Below are 16,402 nucleotides of genomic sequence, written 5' to 3'. Positions count from 1 at the left end.
TTCTCTCTCTCCTCCTCTTGCTTTAAGAAATTAATTTTTAAAAAGAAAAAATGCTTACAAAAATGTTTTCTGAGATATATATAAATATGAATGACAGAAATTTTAAAAACTGGGGGCAGCTTAAATCTCATATAATTACTATCAAATAAACCTATCAATTTGTTAGACAAATTATGGTATATCTATTTAACTGAATAGATATGCAGGCATTAAAATCTATTCATTAACACAAGAATGAGATATAATTTGAAGTTAAGGAGAAAACACCAAATTACCACAGTATCAACAGTTTTTCCAAAAAAAAATAATTGTCAGAAAAATTCTGCAAGTGTACACCAAAAATGTTAAAGTAATTATCTCTGGATGTAAGAATTCAAATTATTTTATCTTTGATCTTTACTGGGTTATCTTATCTACACAAAGAAAATGTTTTCTGCATTTGACCATACATTCCTGTCATAATCCAGGGGAAAACAAATGTCAAAAATAAGACGCAGCACTCAGTTCTTTTAACAGCACAAACAGATAAAGCCCGACAGAAAAACCCCAGTAGGAAGGGATGAGGAGGTCTCCACATTCTTGCTACTCTCATGTGGAGTTATCTTCACACTACCGTTTGACTCCAGGAATAGACATAATTACAGTAGCAGATGCACAGGCACATTCCTTTCTCTTCAGCTCAGCAAAGCCTAGCTTCATTATTTTTCAAAGGAATTATGCTAGGAAATCAAAATTTAAAAAACATAGAAATATCCAAATTTACTTACAGCTGACTCCTTTTCTCAACAATAATAAAAGGATGGGCACACAGGGTTTGGGTGCCCACTATTTATCTTCAGCACCATCTTCCTTCAGTTTTCTTGGGCCAGATACACTGACTGGACATTTCTTAAGCTTGATTTGACCCTTACGCGACCCACAGTTTTTATGGCAATTTGCCCTGATCTCTCCAGGGATATGTCTCAACAGAGCAGATGAATAGGTGATGACCATAAATTTCTTTAGATTATGTTCTTATTTCCAATTTTAAAGGATATCCATAGTCCTAAGTACACTTGCACAGCAAAAACAATCACCATATTTTAAAGCCTAACAAAAGAATGGTTCCCAGAATTCTGTCCTTACAGGTCTAAAAACTATAAAGTAATATATATAGTAAGAGCAACAGAGACAATGGGAAAAGGTAGATTATTTTTTTTAACAGTATACTGATAACATATAGAAGGGAAGAGAAAAACATAATAGGAAAACTATTTTATACTTTTATATACTTTTTAAATTCTAAGTTATGTTTTAAATTCAAATATTAAAATATTATAAGATTGAAATATTTGTAGATTCTTGACCTCAAGGCCTACAAAATAAATAAAAACAAATTCAGGAACCACAAAAATAAGCTGATATTGAGAAGGGGCTAAGCAATGAAGCTTTCATTCCACAGCTACCTTTTAATAAGCTCTCATATTCAAAAAGATTGACAATTTCACTTACCTTGCTGGATTCCTTTCATTCTTTGTTTTTTCCCTGTTTCTTTAGAAAATGATGATCCTAAAGCAATACTGGAGGGTTCTTTAGCTTGTCTGTATTGTTTCAGACGACTGGCAAAATCCTCCTCTGTTTCTTGACTATAGTTACCGAAGTTGTCATCACTGTAGTTACCAAAGTTGTCATCACTGTAGGTACTGTACTCACCATATTCTTTACTTTTAAATTTTTTGTTTTGTTGACTCTTCCTCGATGTCATGTAGCTTCCTGGTATATGTCCATGCTAAGTGAAAATGGACAACACTATTAGGATTTTTCAGTGCAATACAGAAACTGACATCTTTCTCCCCCAGAAAGTTAGGAGAAAGAAGGAGATAGTTATTAGTTCTGCTTCTTGGTTACTACTCATCTAGCATACTATTTAAAACTAAGTTCAGCCCTGGCTACACCACTCAGTTGGTTATAGCTTTTCCTAAAGCACAGAGGTTGCCATTTTGATCCCCAGTCAGGGCACATATTGGGAATAGATCAATGTTCCTGTCTCTCTCTCTCTCTCCTTTTCTCTCTCTAAAATCAACAAAAGAAACATTTAAAAAAGTAAAAATAAATAAGTAAAACTAAGTTAAAAAAATAAATCCTACTCAGATATTATCAAATTTCATAATGTTCAACAATCCTTGCTGGTATGTTTTAGTCACTTTTTGCTTTCCATGTCCCATGTCTCAACATTTGTACACACAGGATACTTCAAAAAAATATCCACATCATCATATGTGAATTCATTCCCTTTCCAAAATAATATAAAAGGTCTTTTTGAAAATAAGGAAAAGACAGTAAAATAGCTTGGGAGAAGGGTAGGAAATATATATATAATCTCCTAATATTGAAAAATTCCCTAATTACATGCTTAAGCATATTATATTTAATAAAAAGATGTATGTTTAGAAAATTTTATAAGAAGAAAATGTTTAGGCCTGACCTGTGGTGGCGCAGTGGATAAAGCGTCGACCTGGAAATGCTGAGGTCGCCGGTTCGAAACCTGGGCTTGCCTGGTCAAGGCACATATGGGAGTTGATGCTTCCAGCTCCTCCCCCCTGTCTCTCTCTCCCCTGTCTCTCTCTCTCTCTCTCTCAAATGAATAAATAAAATAAAAATTTTTAAAAAAAAAAAAGAAGAAAACGTTTATATCTGAGGTCTATATACATTGGTTAGTAGGAACTATTACAATATACATTAACTTGATTGCTTCTTTTACTATAAAGCATATGAAAACAAAGAATACACTTTAGTCCTAGAAGTTTATTTAATGATAGTATCCAAGCCTATCTCTATCCACTGAAACATTTTAATTAGTTCTAGCAAATCTTCTGTCAATTTTTTATAAGAAAGCAAGAAAAAGATTGCATATAATTACACTTGAGAATCCAGAAAAACCCAGACCATCATTCATCTTCAGCTTAGTACATTTAAAATGTGATATGTAAATACTGCCCTGGTGGAACACCATCATGGGGCCATGTGTTTTTAATAAAATGTAGAGCAATATTAAGATCTTTTTAGTAATTATAAAAAAAAAAAAATGTAATTAATGCAATCAAGAAAATCAATTAGCTCATCAGTTTAAATTTTGAAGATACTCTATTAGATTTTCACTTGTTTTAATTACTACTTCTAAAGTTTATAAACTGCTCTCAGTCTAGCACTTCAGAAATTTAGAAGTGGAATCAAAATTATAGTCAAAAGGCAGTGTTTCTGATATTTTCTAAAAAACCAATTAAATAAAACAAAAAATAATTGCTTAAATTAAGTTAAAGATTAATTAGTTTAATGGTGCCTATACTTCCTTTTATAAAAATGTAATTAATTAATGCTTTGATAATATATTCCAATGCTTTAAGACTAAAAATTACTTTTATTGGGTGAGTATGAATTTTTCCCTAAAGATCTGATATTTGTGCCTGACCAGGTGGTGGCGCAGTGAATAGAGCGTCAGACTGGGATGTGGAAGGACCCAGGTTCGAGATCCCGAGGTTGCCAGCTTGAGTGTGGGCTCATCTGGCTTGAGCCAAAAAAACCTCACCAGCTTGGACCCAAGGTCGCTGGCTCGAGCAAGGGGTTACTCGGTCTGCTGAAGGCCCACGGTCAAGGCACATATGAAAAAGCAATCGATGAACAACTAAGGAGTCCCAACGAAAAACTGATGATTGATGCTTCTCATCTCTCTCCATTTCTGTCTGTCTGTCCCTATCTATCCCTCTCTCTGACTCTCTCTCTGTCCCTGTAAAAATAAATAAATAAATAAAAATTAAAAAAATTTTAAAAAAAGATCTGATGTTTGTCACAAAAGCTTTTATTAATTCAATTCTGATTTTTCATAATCTTCATATTCCTAGTTTTAAAATAGAATCCTTAGGTCTCAATTTATCCCTTCCCTAGTTTTTCCAATTGCAAATATTCCTAAGAGCTCCATAATCATGCAAACATCCTGTGTCAGGGCTCCTTGCGCACAGGAAGATTCTAATGTGGTTTCCTGAGGGTCAGAATGCCGTCCAAGCTGGCTATAGCGTAGCCCCATTAGTGCTATAGGAAAATATCTCCTTATGCTGCACACATTCATCACCTGAATGAACAAAACACACTCACCAGCAAGGATCTAGCAAGTGTTTTTTAAAGCCCTCCTGAAAAAAAAAAAAAGAAATGACAAAGACTATAAATTCTACCACAGGATATAGTTTCTTCTACCACTATGCTGACTGATTGTTAGGCCGTTTACACTGCCAGAATGTTCTTTTCTGCCAAACAGGAACTGGCCTATGGCAATCTCTGTGAACATGAAGTAAGGGACCAGGAGGCCTTGGACAAAGATAAGGAAAAGGGGAGATATATTAAATCCTCCAATGTTAATACTATATTCTATTTTTGGCCTGTGAATTCATAGACATATAATAGATACCTGTTTTATAAGAAAAAGGGGTTTTTAGGATGTACTTAGGGAATTTTCTAATCTTAGCAGGTCAACTACATATAAAGCATATGTGGATGAAATAAATGGTACTGAACTTTCTCTTTGCCTAATGGCAGACTAGGCAATTAATTTAGAGCAGTCCTCCTCCTAAAAAACATAGAAATGATAGACCATATATTTTTTTCAAGTCCATTGTAGCCATCAGAGAGCTAACAGTTAGTGTATGGGTTGTTATCCATGGAGCAGATGACAGACCCAAGTGAGCAGCATTTATAGCTATTATTGCTCTGAGAGCATCAGCCTATCATGAAATACCAGCTGAAAGGTCCAACAGCATTTCTGATTATTCTTTTGATCCATGGAAACAAAAGGGAGTCCAGAGTCTGGAAAAAGCAGAAGTGTTACCACGACCCCCCCATCCTCTAATTTTAGGAGAATCTCAAAATATGATTCAGAGGCTGCATGCAGTCCAACCTTAATTCATTAAGTCGCCCAGAAAACTCTCAAATCCTGACACTGGAATAAAGTTTTTACAGGCCACTAGGAAGTAACAGGAGCAAGTGAAAAGCCTCTCTGGAGGAAATGAACATCATCCTAAGGCCTGAAAAGATCCCTATAAAATGCATCGTATCAGCACATACTACAAAACAAAAGAAATAACAACCCAGGCATATGAGACATGATCTCATGAAAGAGAACCACAAAAGCAACAGGTTGTAGAAATATAGACTCCAGATATTTGAATTTATATGACATAGATATTAAAATATCTGTGCTTGTTAACATTCAACTAAAAGACATGAGAATTTCAGCAGGGAACTAGAAACTATAAAAATTATTTTGAAGATCTGAAAAGGAATCAAATAAATTTCTGGACTGGAAAATACAAAAACTGAAATGAGTAACCTAACAGATGGGTTTAAAGGTAAATTAGATCCTCTGAAGAGAAGAGGAGAGGAGAAGAGAGAGATGAAGGACAAAGCATCGCATGTGCAGTGAAATGTTAAGCACTGGAAATACCTGGGTGAAAGACACACAGGAGTGCCATGCTGGCAGCTATCCTGTAAGCCTTTATGACAAAATAAAAGTTATTAAAATAGAGTGAAACAATTTCCTAATAAATAAAAGCTGAGAGAATTTATTGACAGCAAACCTGCACTATAAGAAATGCTAATACAAGACTAAAGTGAAGTACTTCAGGTTAAAAGAAAATGATACCAGACTGACACTCAGAAGAGCAATGGAAATGAAATGTGGGTACCCATAAACAATCATCCTTTTTCTTAATTTCCTTAACTGAATTCTTGAAACAAAAATAATTATAGCCTTGGCCTGTTGGCTCACCCGTAGAGCATTGGCCAGCCGTGTGGAAGTCTCGGGTTCAATTCCAAGTCAGGGCACACAGGAGAAGCGCCCATCTGCTTTTCCACCCTCTTCCTCTCCTTCCTCTCTGCCTCTCTCATCCCCTCCCACAGCCAAGGCTCCACTGGAGCAAAGTTGGCCCAGGCGCTGAGGACGGCTCCGTGTCCTCCACCTCAGGCGCTAGAATGGCTCCAGCCACAACAGAGTGGCTCCCAGATGGGCAGAGGCATCGCCCCTGGTGGGCATGCTGGGTGGATTCCAGTCGGGTGCACGTGGAAATCTGTCTGACTGCCTCCCACTTCTAACTTCGGAAAAATACTAAATAAATAAATAAATAAATAAAATAATTACACTGTAACTGTAGGAATATATAGTAGTCAATATAATGACAATAACTATACAGTTTAAGAAAATATGAATCACTTAAAGTAAATATGCTCTTGTTTTTACATAGTCTGATCCTGTCCTTCACAGTGGTCCCAGAGAAGGCTGTGTCCTTATTACAGTACTTCTGCCACTGTTTTAAATATTCTGTATCTCCTCTTTTGAGATTACTTTTAGTGACAGCTTATGAATCAAGAGCTTATAAATCTCATTACCTGATATTTTCTGAAATAGCAATGCCCATCCAGAGCATTTTTCATTCATTGGAAGAGTCTCCAAATGACTTTAGACTATTTGTAAAAAATAAATCCAACTGCAAACAGTGATATTTAGGTACCATATCAGTGTTTGCTGAATTAGGACTAATTTAAAAATTTTGTCATTAGTAGTAAAAATAATTCTAATGAACAATTGTTTACATGTTCTGAGAAATGGCAGTACCATTCACTCCAAAATCACTAGACACATTAAGTATATACGTATACATATACAAATATGTATTCTAATACATATGTACTTAACTAGATAAAATTATTAACAAGGGTATAATTCTTTTCAAAGTTTAAAAGAAGACAATTTTATTAAAACCTATTTATTCAATGGTCATGGAGCAACCTCAACTAAAAAGACAGCAGTAGAGAAATTGAAGACAACAGAAAGAACTCTTAATAGACATAGTGTCGGGAGCCAATCCACTAATGCTGGTTGACAAAGTCACAGCAAAAGAAGATAGAGTCATCGCAGTGAAGACCAACAGCTGCGGGTTGACAAAGTCACCGCAAAGGAAAGGCACAACGATACTTCCCCCTTTAATCTTTTGAATTAATCTGGCCTTATATTCCCCCCTTTTCTGGGTGTGTGCTATTATTTATGGCACAGGGATAATAGTACCATGCTTTCCCTGTAGATCTGTAGTAATTTCTTTGGAAATGAGACAGAAGGTGTAAGTTCCACAGAAAAGCCTGTAAGCCCCTTGAACTGGGCTCATAAACATAAGAGGCTGGCCATGATATCCCTCATAAAGGGTTAAGTTTGTAGGAGAATTTCTTCTTATTAATCATGTTAGAAAGAATAAAGTTAGAACTTAGCTAGTATATGAATATAGTAAATAAATAAAGTTTAACTAGACATTAGAATCTTAGGTAAAGTGTAGTGGAGTGGCCTGTTGCGTGGCCTTGGATAGGAGTGCAGCTGGCTAGTAAAGATTGTTTTGTTAAAAGACTTGTTTTGTCACTGAAGACAGTTGCTGGGCTTTTCTCAGTAAAACATTCTCATGAGATTTTTGCATTTTCTAAGAATAAGGAGAGGAATGTGGTGGGATTCATAGCAGCAATAGCAACTAATGCCTTCTGATATTATGTTGCTACTACCTATCTTGCAGGTGCACTCTATGTATCTTTAAGTAAAAATTACTCTTAATACTATGTCAGTTTCTTAAATAGCAAGCCTTTTGTAGTCTTGTGAAAAAAGAATTAGGACACTACATGAACTCAAGGCTATTTGCCTGAGCAAGCGGTGGTCCTTTGCTAGTCCTTGATGATTTTGTCTGCTATCTCTTTCTGCGCCCTTGACTCACAACAGTAAAATAGAGTTATTAATTAGTACTAATCTTTTAGAAGTTTGTACCGATACTGTTATTACTATTCAAGTTATTGTATAACTGTACTTTGAATGACTTACCACCTGATTTGAAGCTTATAGATATGAATTAACTGTTATCTGGAAATATGTAACCATAGTGAAACTAAAACAATGATGTATTCAAAATACCATGTGATTGTAACTTAGTGTGTGTGCATAAAAAGAAAGCTAGACCAGCATTTAGCGGAGATGCCTGGCAGTAAATGCTAACCAGAGAATAAAGAGAAAGAAAAGAATTCGGCTCTCTCACTCGATTTCGCCGATGCCGTCTCTTCCTGTGGGACCCCTGGACCTCCCCCCCCGGGGCTGGACCCCGGCAACATAGTAATGTACTTTCTATGCTCACAAGAGATTGGAAAACTGAATTAGGTGAAAAAATACAGCACTTTCAGCAAGCATAGACATATTGGCAGAAACTAAACCTAAAAAGTCTGGGGTTTTTCAAATAGGAGCACACTGACCTGAACACTCCCCAGTGCTTCTGAGAGTATCCTGATCTTTCTAGTACAAACTAATTTTTAAACCGAAGACTTTGTTCATACAGCAACATACTTAAGAAAGATACATTTATCGTGTTGTTTTAAAATGTTTTGTTTAAAACACTTCAAATAATTTTTGCTTTTCAAGAGATAGATGTCACAAAACTCTGTTTAAGTCCTAACCCCCAGTACCTCACAATATGACTGTATTTGGAGATTAGGCCCTTAAAGTGTGATTAAGTTAAAATGAAGCTGTTAGGGTAGGCCCTGATCCAGTATGGCTGATGCCCTTATCAGAGGAAATTCGGACCTGCAGAGAGATACCAGGAGTGCATGGTGCACAGAGGGATGGCCATGTGAGGACACTGTAGCAAGAAGGTGGCCATCTCCAAGCCAAGGAGAAAGGCCTAAACAGTTCCTTCCCTTAACCTCAGAGGAAACGACCCGCTGGCACCTTGATCTTGAACTTCCAGCCTCCAGACTGTGAGAAAATAAATTTCTGTTGTTTAATCTACTCAAGCTATATTATTATCTTAAGGCAGCCGAAGCACACTAATACATGATGTATGATATTTTAAAGCATATATCTTATAGTCTGACCAGGCAGTGGTACAGTGGATACAGCATCAGACTGGGAAGCAGAGGACCCAGGTTCGAAATCCCAAGGTCGCAGGCATGAGCATGAGCTCATCAGCTTGAATGCGGGGTTGCTTCCTTGAGCGTGGGATCACAGACATAACCCCATGGTCACTGGCTTGAGCCTAAAGGTCGCTGGCTTGAGCAAGGGGTCACTCGCTCTGCTGGAGCCCCCTGGTCAAGGCACATATGAGAAAGCAATCAATGAATAACTAAGGTGTCACAACGAAAAACTGATGATTGATGCTTCTCATCTCTCTCCCTTTCTGCCTGTGCCTGTCCCTCTCGCTAAAAAAAAAAAAAAAAAAAAAAAAAAAGCATATATCTTATATTTTTTAAAATATCAAGAAGCAAAGAATAAACTTCAAAGTTTAATTTTTTCCACTTTTAAAAAAGCAATAGCTCAACATCATTGAAATGCATACCATTTCATACCCATTAGGAAGGCTATTATAAAAAAAGTATGACAAAAATGTGTAGAAATCAGAACACCTCAAGCACTGTTGGTGGGAATGTAAAATGATACTGCCTTTGTGGGAAACAGTATGGTGGTTCCTCAAAAGGTTAAGCATAGAGTTACCAGGTCATCTATAAATTCCACTCCTCTGAATATAAACCCATGTTCATAGCACCATTATTCAGAACAGCTAGAGGTGGAAGCAACCCAAGAGTAGTGGACAAACAAAATGTGGTACATACAATGGAATATTATTCAGCCTTAAAAAGGAAATTCTGACACGTGCTACATTACAATGTGGATGAACTTTGAAGAAATTATAAGTATGATAAGCCAGATATTAAAAGGACAAATGATTCCACCTATATGAGGTACCCAGAGTGGGCAAATTCATAGATACAGAGAGAACAGTGGTTCTCAGGGGTCGGGGGAAGGGAAATGAGGTTTTACTGCTTAATGAGAACAAAGCTTCTGTTTGAGATGATGAAACATTTCTGAAAGTATATAGTGGTGATGGTTGCACAACACTGTGAATATACATAATGCCAGTGAACTGCATATTTAAAAATGGCTAAAATGGTAAATTTTATGTTATGTATATTTGTTACAATAAAAAAGGCAATACCTGAGAAAATGGAATGTCATAATCCCTGTAAAAACCAGTTCTTTTTTTGTGGGAACTTTCTGCATGTTCAACATCTGAATCAAGGCTGTAGTCTGAACTGTCATCACTAGATGGAGAATTATGCTAAAAGAAGAAAAACAACAAATATATTACATTTGCATATTTGAATATTTAACCAGTAACTAGATAAGCTTACTTTAGCCAGAGGGGCTAACCAATAGATACATTATCCTAGTAAGTTCTGAAGTGTTAATTGAAAATTTCTTGCTCCAAAGGCCACTACCACTCTAATTTATCCATAATTTTCTGAGGAAAAGTGTATCTTCCCCTCATCTCTGAGACTTCAAGGCAGCATTTTTCTTCCTAATCCCTTTGGTCCAAGGATTTCAAACAGGAAATACTAAACCTCTATGCTCTAAAGCAGGGGTTGGGAACCTTTTTGGCTGAGAGAGCCATAAATGCCACCTATTTTAAAATCTAATTCCGTGAGAGCCATACAATATGTTTAACACTAAATACAAGTAAATGTGTGCGTTTTATGTAAGACCAACACTTTTAAAGTACAGTAAGTCTCTGAATTCTTTTTAATAATGTTGTTATGCTGTTTCTAACCAATGATGAATAAAGTACTTCTTACGATTAATGCGACTTCTGGTGCTGCATGGTTTTGCTGATGGCTTTTGTAGTCTGGTTGATATGTGGTGAGGTTAAGCTTCATGCAGGCGTTGAGACTTCCATCCGTTAAATGTGATTGTAGGTTGGTCTTAAATGTTCTTTTGATGTGAGAAAGACTGCTCACATGAATACATAGAGCCAAACGTTATCAGTACAGCAATACTCACATGTTGCAGTGTGTGGTATGTGATAGGAAGTGCTTTCCAAGTTTTGACAATCAGTTGGTCCGTGAGTTGAAGTTTTTTCATTTCTCCCCACTTGTGTTTGCTCGCCAACTCTGCTTGCTGTCGTGCAAGTCTTTCCAAATCTTCATTCAGTGACTTGAACTTATTCATTCACATGTCTGAAGCCTTCAGGTCAGCAGCTTGTAGCTCAAAATCTCTGATGGAGATACCAGGGATGTAACTCAGGTCAGCGCTGTCACTGCACACTCGTATGGATGGGTGATGAACTTAAAAAGACAAGTGTGCTCCCGAAATTCTCCAAAGCGTGCTTTGAATGACTGCAGGAGATTAGATGTGAAGCCCGCTAGCTGCTGGAGATCAAGATGTTGAGCAAGGTCACTTGCTGTGCATGCATCTTTAAACTCTCCCAGTTTTTCAAAGTGTAGTAAATGACCTGTTTCAATGTTGGCGATGAAGAGTTCCAGCTTGTTTTCAAATGCAAACACTGCTTGTTGAAGGGATAAGACTGTATTTCCAACACCTGAATTTTCACATTGAGCTGGTTCAGATGTTCAGTCATGTCCACGAGATAGCAGAACTTCAGGAGCCACTCAGTGTTAGCTAACTCAGGATGCTCGACGTTTTTCATTTCAAGAAAAGTCCGGATTTCGCTCAGACAAGCCATTTTGCACCTTCCCTCTTGACAACCAACGCACTTTGCTGTGCAGAAGCAGACCAGGATAATTACTGCCAACTTCATCCAGCAGTGTTTTAAACTGGCGATCACTTAAAACTCGGTCAACAATAAAGTTGACCACCTGAATGACCAGCGACATCACCTCACTAAGCTGCTCGCCACACATCTGAGCACAAACCGCCTCCTGATATAAGATGCAGTGAAAACTTAGGATGGGTCTCTTTTCATGTTCACTAAGAAGCGCTACAAATCCTCTGTTTTTCCCCACTATGCATGGAGCACCATCAGTACACAACAAAATAAGTTTATCCATCGGTAGATTTTTTTCTTTAGCGAATTCAATGAAAGACTTGAATAAATCCTCCCCTCTTATTGTCTCTTTCATAGACAAAACAGCAAGACTTTCCTCATGTAGTGTGTCACCAACAGCATATCTTGCAATCACGCTGAACTGGGATAAATGGCTTACATCTGTTGACTCATCCAAAGCAAGAGAAAAGAATGGTGCTGCATTTATGTCCTTCACTTGTGTTGCCTCAATTTGATTTGCCATCATGATGGTACGATCGTGAACAGTTCTTGCCAATAGAGGCATGTCTTTTATTCGTTTATCTTGTCTTTATCCGAAAAGTCGTCAGAAAGTTCATTGGCAACATCAAGCATGCATGTTTGGCATACTCCCCATCTGTGAATGGCTTTCTGTTTCTCACAATTGCTAAAGCACCAGCAAAGCTAGCCGAATTCCAGTCAACTTGTTGGGTCCAAACACGGAGTTGCTGCTGACTAGCTTGCACTCTGCACAGTAGCTCTTGACACGCTTTCTTCCTGCTGTCCCCCATTGGATATTCCGATGCAAATGTAGTATGGCATGTGTTGAAGTGCCGCTTTATATTTGACTGTTTCATTGATGCAATTTTATCATTGCATATTAGACACACTGCAGAACCTGCTCTCTCCACAAAGGTGAATTCCTCTGTCCGTTCCTGCTGAAAAGTATAATACTCCTCATCTTTTTTTCTTTTAGCCATCTTCTTCATCAAAAGGGTTTCTGCAATTAGCTAGCTGACTACTTGATTAAAAGGAGGGAAGTTTACTTCCTGACCTCACGACCCATATACATTACACATTATCTAATAAAAATTTGGTGTTGTCCTGGAGGACAGCTGTGATTGGCTCCAGCCACTCACAACCATGAACATGAGCGATAGGAAATGAATGGATTGTAATACATGAGAATATTTTATATTTTTAATGTTATTTTTTTATTAAAGATTTGTCTGCGAGCCAGATGCAGCCATCAAAAGAGCCACATCTGGCTCACAAGCCATAGGTTCCCGACCCCTGCTCTAAAGAGATCTTAGGTGTAATTTAATCTTAAAGGAAATAAAGGTTTCTCATCACCAAAAAGGGTCCCTAGAACATGGATAAAGTATGAATTAGTTTATTTTTACCTAAAATGGCTTACATTATTTTCTGACATAAAATGTTATCAAAAATTTTTATATAAATCTGGTTTCTTTTTTAATAAGGGATTTGATATTTTTTCCTAGATGACCGAGTGACATTCTCCCAAGTTCTTTTTATGCTGTGTGATCATAATTTGTATTGTTTTCTTAAAAATTTTTTTATCACTTTGAAATATTAGGTTAAAGTTTTTATGTGTTTTATGAACATTCTTTTCTGGAAGACTGTTGTTCTCTCTGTTTTTCTCCTTTTATAATATAACTTGTATGGAAATATAATCATGGCCCTATCCTGTTGCTCAGATTAAAAAAAGAAAAGAATGGGCTAGAAAGCTTTCCTAGCTGCTTCTGTGTTTAGCATGAAGCATTACAAAATATAGCTGTGTGTCTTCTGATATACGCCTCCCCTATTTCTTTCCTTGGCCCTGTGTGCTTGTCCTCTCAGTTTAGATTCTACTCCTAGCAGTCACCTCCTCAGTGTGAGACTCTGTCCTAGGAAAGAGATTGGGTTGGTGAGTATTAGGAGTTCATCAGGCCCAGACCATTCCAGCATATCCAATTTATATAGTGTTCTTACACTCACATGTGAAATGGGACTAGGAAGCCCCACTCAGCTTCTGCTGCTGTTCCCAGTCTGGCCCACAGGGTTTCCATGTTCTCTGGGGACTCTGCCATTTGAAGTTTTCTGGAAGTTCCTTGACCTTCCCTCTGCTTTATTACATAGTAGTTTGTGGTTATCTTATCCATTTGTATTTTTGACATTTGTGGGGATAATCTGTTGCTTCATTTATATGTAGATATTGCCAAAGAGTTTTTGGGCTTGCTATCTTAACTGCTTTGTTTTATGGGGGAAATTCCAGGAGTTTCAAAAAGCGAACCCATCCCAAGTTCTCTGTCACTTTAGGTTTCTCTTCTTCTCCGCCCCAATTCCATTATCTATTCAGCACTGTTTTCTTATTAGCATTTGTTTTGCATTGGTTTATTGCCTCTCTCCTTCCATTTTTAATGTAATTTCTGTAAGAACAGAGACCTCTTTACTTATTATTATAACCCCCAGCACACGGCACAGAGACTTCCTCAGAAAGCACATGATATGTGTCAATAAATGGATGGGAGGCCCTGGCCGGTTGGCTCAGTGGTAGAGTGTCGGCCTGGCGTGCAGAAGTCCTGGGTTCGATTCCCGGCCAGGGCACACAGGAGAAACGCCCATCTGCTTCTCCACCCCTCCCCCTCTCCTTCCTCTCTGTCTCTCTCTTCCCCTCCCGCAGCAAGGCTCCACTGGAGCAAAGATGGCCCGGGCGCTGGGATGGCTCCTTGGCCTCTGCCCCAGGCGCTAGAGTGGCTCTGGTTGCAACAGAGCGACGCCCCGGAGGGGCAGAGCATCGCCCCCTGGTGGGCAGAGCGTCGCCCCCTGGTGGGCGTGCCGGGTGGATCCCGGTCAGGCCCATGCGGGAGTCTGTCTGACTGTCTCTCCCCATTTCCAGCTTCAGAAAAATACAAAAAAAAAAAAAAAAAAAAATTAATGGATGGGCAATGCCAGTGCTGTTAATATACATCTGCAGAGAATGAAACTTTCTTTTGTTAAGCTTCAGCATCCTACAAACTTCCATCAACTAAAACAATTTACCAAGTATATATATTTTAATTTGCATCAGAGCTATCTTGATTCTTTTTTAAATCTTTAAGATAATTCATATAATATTCATGTTCAAAATGCATTAATTATATAAGTAGAAATATAAACTCCATGTTTTATAAGAAAAGAGGCAATAATTTATGCTTTCTAATTTTCAGTATTTTACATTTCATAAAAATTTACCACAAAATAAAGAGTAGATTCTAACAAACCTTATGTTTCTCACGTTTTCTCCTTTTGGATTTTTTTTTCTCTCTTTCTTTCTTGTGTTTCTTTCTTGATTTTCTGTAGGCTTTCTCATTTTTCTGCTTCTCATCTTCTTTTGCTTCCTGTTCTTGTGTTTCTTCAAATCCTGCATCATCTATTTCACCATCTTCTAATTCACCATCTTCTCTGTAGAAGAGAATGACCATTTCAATTTTCAAATGTCAATTCTAAAACAAATTTTCAGAAACATTTGCAAAAAAAAAAAAAGCAAGTACCAAGAATTTAAATTATATGAACTTGGATCAGGGTTGGCAAACTTTTTCTATAAATGGCCAGATAGTAAATATTTTAAATTTGCAGGCCAATGTGTTTTGTTTTGTTTTTTTATAGCCCTTCAAAAATATAAGAACCAGTCTTAGCAGCCAAAGTTTGCCAACCTCCGATTTATTTTTTTGAGTTTGTTTTTGTTCTTGCTATTTTTCTTTGTCAACCTCTGATTTAGATTAAGATTACTGACTCTCACAAAATAAATGCATGATGAAGTACCATCCCAACATATTGCAATAGTTACCATCCACTAAAATATCTTTTAAAAATGTGAAACTAAAACACCTTAGGAATAAAATACTCTAACCACAGGAAGGGATTTTTAACTTAGGGACGTATAGACAGTTATAATAGTTTTAAAATAAAAGCAATCTATAATCTATATTAATTCTTACCATCAAAGTAAACTTCAACAAGCAAATTTCAATAGGTAGACAAATAACAAAACCTTAGCCACAAAAGCAGAACAGTAAATTCCTCAACTTGAATCTATAAAAAATATTCATAGTAAAACCATAAATCTCATTCTACTTTCTAAATACCAGTAATCTTTGCTATTACAAAGGCTGAATCCTAGAAATAAACTTTTATATTGATTGACATTCCCAGTTATAGAAATCAAAATGTTCATTAATAGTATTTTATATGCAAATTAACCAACTGGTCTTCATGGGAAGATACATATATAAAATAATTTTAACATTTAATCTGCTTCCATACAGTTTGAAAAAAATGCAACTACAAATAGTAGATGGTAGTTTTTCCAGAAAGGTAGATGTCTTTGTGTAACTGAAAGCAAATGAGAATCACCCAAATTATGCTGGCAGAATTTAAGATACTTTCAAATTACTAGAAATGTGTGATTTCTAAAATACAAAACTAATCGTATCACTCTCCTGCTAAAAATCTTTAGTGATGTCACAATGTCTCACATCTGCCTCAAAATAATCCACTGGGGATAGAGGAGGTGGCCTCAATAAGACCGGCCATGTGCTGTGATTGTTGGATGGTGGGATGTGTTTATGAGGGTTCATTCTACTCTTCTCTTTTTACAGGTAAAGTTTTCCGTGATAAAAAGGCAGTATCAATGACCTGAGGAGCTTGTCAGAACTCCTCAATACTACCAAAAGGCTCTTTATCATCGAGTCCCCCTGCTTACCCAGCTACTCTCAATTTCTTCACTTTCCAAGCCTGAAACA

General features: G+C 37.1%; 1 protein-coding gene across 2 annotated transcripts in view; it reads right to left on the bottom strand.

The window, feature by feature from the left end:
• ZC3H6 (zinc finger CCCH-type containing 6) overlaps window positions 1-16,402 on the bottom strand; it is a 59,617-nt gene that overhangs the window by 22,049 nt on the left and 21,166 nt on the right. For both annotated transcript variants that reach the window (XM_066267669.1, XM_066267668.1), the window contains exons 2-4: window positions 14,882-15,062; window positions 10,035-10,157; window positions 1,492-1,768 (exon numbers count right to left, since the gene is read on the bottom strand). In XM_066267669.1, coding sequence (XP_066123766.1) covers window positions 1,492-1,744 — 253 coding nt within the window. In that variant the 5' untranslated portion in view covers window positions 1,745-1,768; window positions 10,035-10,157; window positions 14,882-15,062. The remainder of the gene's footprint in view (window positions 1-1,491; window positions 1,769-10,034; window positions 10,158-14,881; window positions 15,063-16,402) is intronic.

Source organism: Saccopteryx bilineata, chromosome 3 (assembly GCF_036850765.1).
Source record: "Saccopteryx bilineata isolate mSacBil1 chromosome 3, mSacBil1_pri_phased_curated, whole genome shotgun sequence".
Lineage (NCBI taxonomy): Eukaryota > Metazoa > Chordata > Mammalia > Chiroptera > Emballonuridae > Saccopteryx > Saccopteryx bilineata.
The sequence above is the reverse complement of the archived record's forward strand: the minus strand, read 5'-3'. Positions and strand labels throughout refer to the sequence as shown.